Here is a 2,961-nt window from a genome sequence, read left to right as displayed (position 1 = left end):
ATGGCGTATAATTTTTGGATGATTGGGTATAAATAACACAGATGAGTTTGGAAAAAAAAATAAAATCAGGGTTTCTCATCCACTTGACATTTAAAATATTATAATTTATAACCAATTTATCATATTTGTTATTAAAATTTAATTGTTGGTGAACACTGCCTCATATGATGCTTCGCCACTGGTGGATCATGATTATGGTTCATCTTGTTTTTGAAATGACCATTTATAGATTCTAGTATTCCACTAAATTATATTGAAACATTTGCTGTATTGATCATAAGTTATATTTTTTCTATGAGCATCATCCATTTGCAATAAAAAAGTTAAAACAATTTAAGTTTAGTTTAACAAGTTAAGTTTTAAATTTTAGGGTAAACTTTAAGGTTGGCATTTCAATGTTGGGCTTGGGACCTTTATTTAGTTATATTTCCTATGCTCGCTAAGAGCTTACAGAAAATAGGTATCATCTTGATATTTTTTATGCATTATAATTATTGTAATGAAAAGAAATGTAATTATATGAAGTAAAAAATAAATAAATCATAATAATATACATTATACCGTAAACAATGAAAAATGTTCAAAGGAACATTTTACTCGTAACAATTTATTCATTAAGTTAAATAATATATATTCTAGACAATATTTTATGAATAAAGCCACAAGACTACCACACAAAATTCACCGATGTTGGATGAACAAAGTGTATATAAATATAATGTTTTCATAACCAAATATCTAAGTACATTTGACATCAATTCTTTATTTAATATAGAAAACACAGCAAAAAAAAAATTCATAACACTATGTTCATTTTATATAACCGATCAAACAATATTGATGTTGGTGAATTTCTAATATTTAGGAGCTGGGCTGACTGGAGGATCTGATGTAGTAGAATAAAACTGAAACAAATAATACAATGAGTTTAGTTATAAGTTTAATATTAAATTAAACCACAGCATTGGTAGTGTTTAATACAGCCTGGACACAATTCACAGCATCACCGCCAAGGCAATAGAATTGTACTGCCACCGATGCAATGTGTGAGGACCATAAAAAATTAATAAATGGTATAAAATGTAGACATTTTATTTATTTTATAAAACAGATGGATTTTTTTTTAAATAACTGTATTTTAGACATTCAATATTTTAAGGGTGGGTAAAATTGCTAAAACCTCTAGTTTTTATAGATTATTGAGAAGAACCTATCACTTCCAAAAATTCATTTTCACAGATGTTATTTCAGAACTTAACCCGGTATTTTTTTTTAATATTTTATTAATTTTAATTTTTAATTAATTTATTTATTTTTTATATTTATAATCAAATGCTTGCAATCATTTAAAATCCATTTATGTTTAAAAACAAAATAAAAAATTAATGATGTTTACTTTTTAATTTCCAAATAATTTGAATATGATATACCTAGGTTTGTAATTTATAATTGATAAAATAGTTAATTGTAGTATAAAATAGTAGTTGTATGATTAATTTCCGAAATATACTGCATATTACTGAGATAAAATTGAACATCAAAATGACAGAATGTAAAGTCTTGGATAATTAAATAGAAAAAATCAGGTGACTATAGAAAATAGATCATTTGAAAAAATATTAATACCTATGGATGAAAAAAAACGTACATTTGCATACAGCTGCAAGCTGTCCTAAAAGCATAGTTGAATTCATTGCTGTTTCTCAACTTTCATGCATTGGATAAAAATTAAATAATTAAATATATTAGTACATTAATACTACATTAATATATTAAGATATACACCCTTATTAGATTGTGTCATTTAAAAGACAAATTTGAAACCAAAAAGTTCATAAATTGATTTCTAAATTAAAAATAGGGAATTTTTAGGAATAAGTTAATATCTAAAACAATTTGTTTTAATTGCTATTCATATTTAAATTATTAATTATTTGTTTGATTATAGATTATAAAAATAGATTGTAAAATCAAAAACTGGCGGATTTTAGTCCAGCGATTACACAGAATCAGGTTATACATTATGTTTTAAGTGAGACCAATCAAGGGTTAAAAGTAAGTTTGAACATTTTATTAATAACACTATATTTCTAAAATATTAACATACTTTGTAGGTTTTTTCTTTATATGCTTCCCACGGCTCTTGATTTTTCTTTGGATGCCATGTCACTTCTGGGCTTTTCATTGCCAATCGAGTCAAATAGAAACCAGCACCAGCCATTCCAATACCCAGACAAAGAAACAATGGGATTAACTATGAAAAATAAATAAGAGTACAGTTTTACTTGATAAACTTTATATTTGACCTTCGTAATATACTACACACAACATTGAAGTATTAGAAGTAAATATTAAAATTGAACTTAATAAATTAAATTCGGTACTTACGGACTTGTGTTTTTTCAAGCTATCTAGAGTCATTCCTGGCATAACCATTTTGAATTTTTTTGGTAATACTATTAAATTATTATTAATATTATAAAGTTAACAACAAATGTTGGTACCTAAACGTAGAAATTGAAAATGAGAAAAATAGATTTTACGTATCGCCTACCAAGCCTTTGCATTGGCGCATTGCATTGAAAATCAAGCAGTGCCCTACTAGTAGGGTTAGATAACAGATGACACTGCAGTGTAGCCAAATGTACTACACTTTTGTACTTACATTATTGTAATGCAATTGACAATAATATGATTGTTAAATTGAATTTAGCTTGCTTCGTCCTCCAGTCCAAAATAATATACTGTCCCAGATATATAATTATAATACATTATATTGTATATCTGTGTATACCATGGATTATGGGGCATTGGGATTGGGGTTTGCTGGTGGCGCTGGTGCATCTTTTCCACGGACGACACTCTTATCCCACTCCTACACAAGTTTCATACTCCGGAGTCCATAGGTTGGGTTCTGTCCTCCACAGTCCACATATATTTTACACACGCAGTCACGCCATC

At 27.5% G+C, this 2,961-nt stretch overlaps 1 protein-coding gene across 1 annotated transcript; it reads right to left on the bottom strand.

Annotated features, from left to right (window-relative positions):
- Nucleotides 1-737: 737 nt before the first annotated feature.
- Nucleotides 738-2,602, bottom strand: LOC111039977 (cytochrome c oxidase subunit NDUFA4). Its single transcript, XM_022323669.1, has 3 exons — nt 2,389-2,602; nt 2,108-2,254; nt 738-905 (listed from the first exon to the last, which is right to left on the bottom strand). Exons 1-3 carry the CDS (start codon nt 2,434-2,436, stop codon nt 855-857), a joined length of 246 nt encoding a protein of 81 aa, XP_022179361.1. The 5' UTR covers nt 2,437-2,602; the 3' UTR covers nt 738-854.
- Nucleotides 2,603-2,961: the final 359 nt, after the last annotated feature.

The sequence above is a fragment of the Myzus persicae genome, unplaced genomic scaffold (genome assembly GCF_001856785.1).
Source record: "Myzus persicae strain clone G006 unplaced genomic scaffold, MPER_G0061.0, whole genome shotgun sequence".
In the NCBI taxonomy this organism is placed as follows: Eukaryota; Metazoa; Arthropoda; class Insecta; order Hemiptera; family Aphididae; genus Myzus; species Myzus persicae.
Note: the sequence above shows the minus strand (reverse complement) of the source record. Positions and strands in the feature narration are given on the sequence as shown.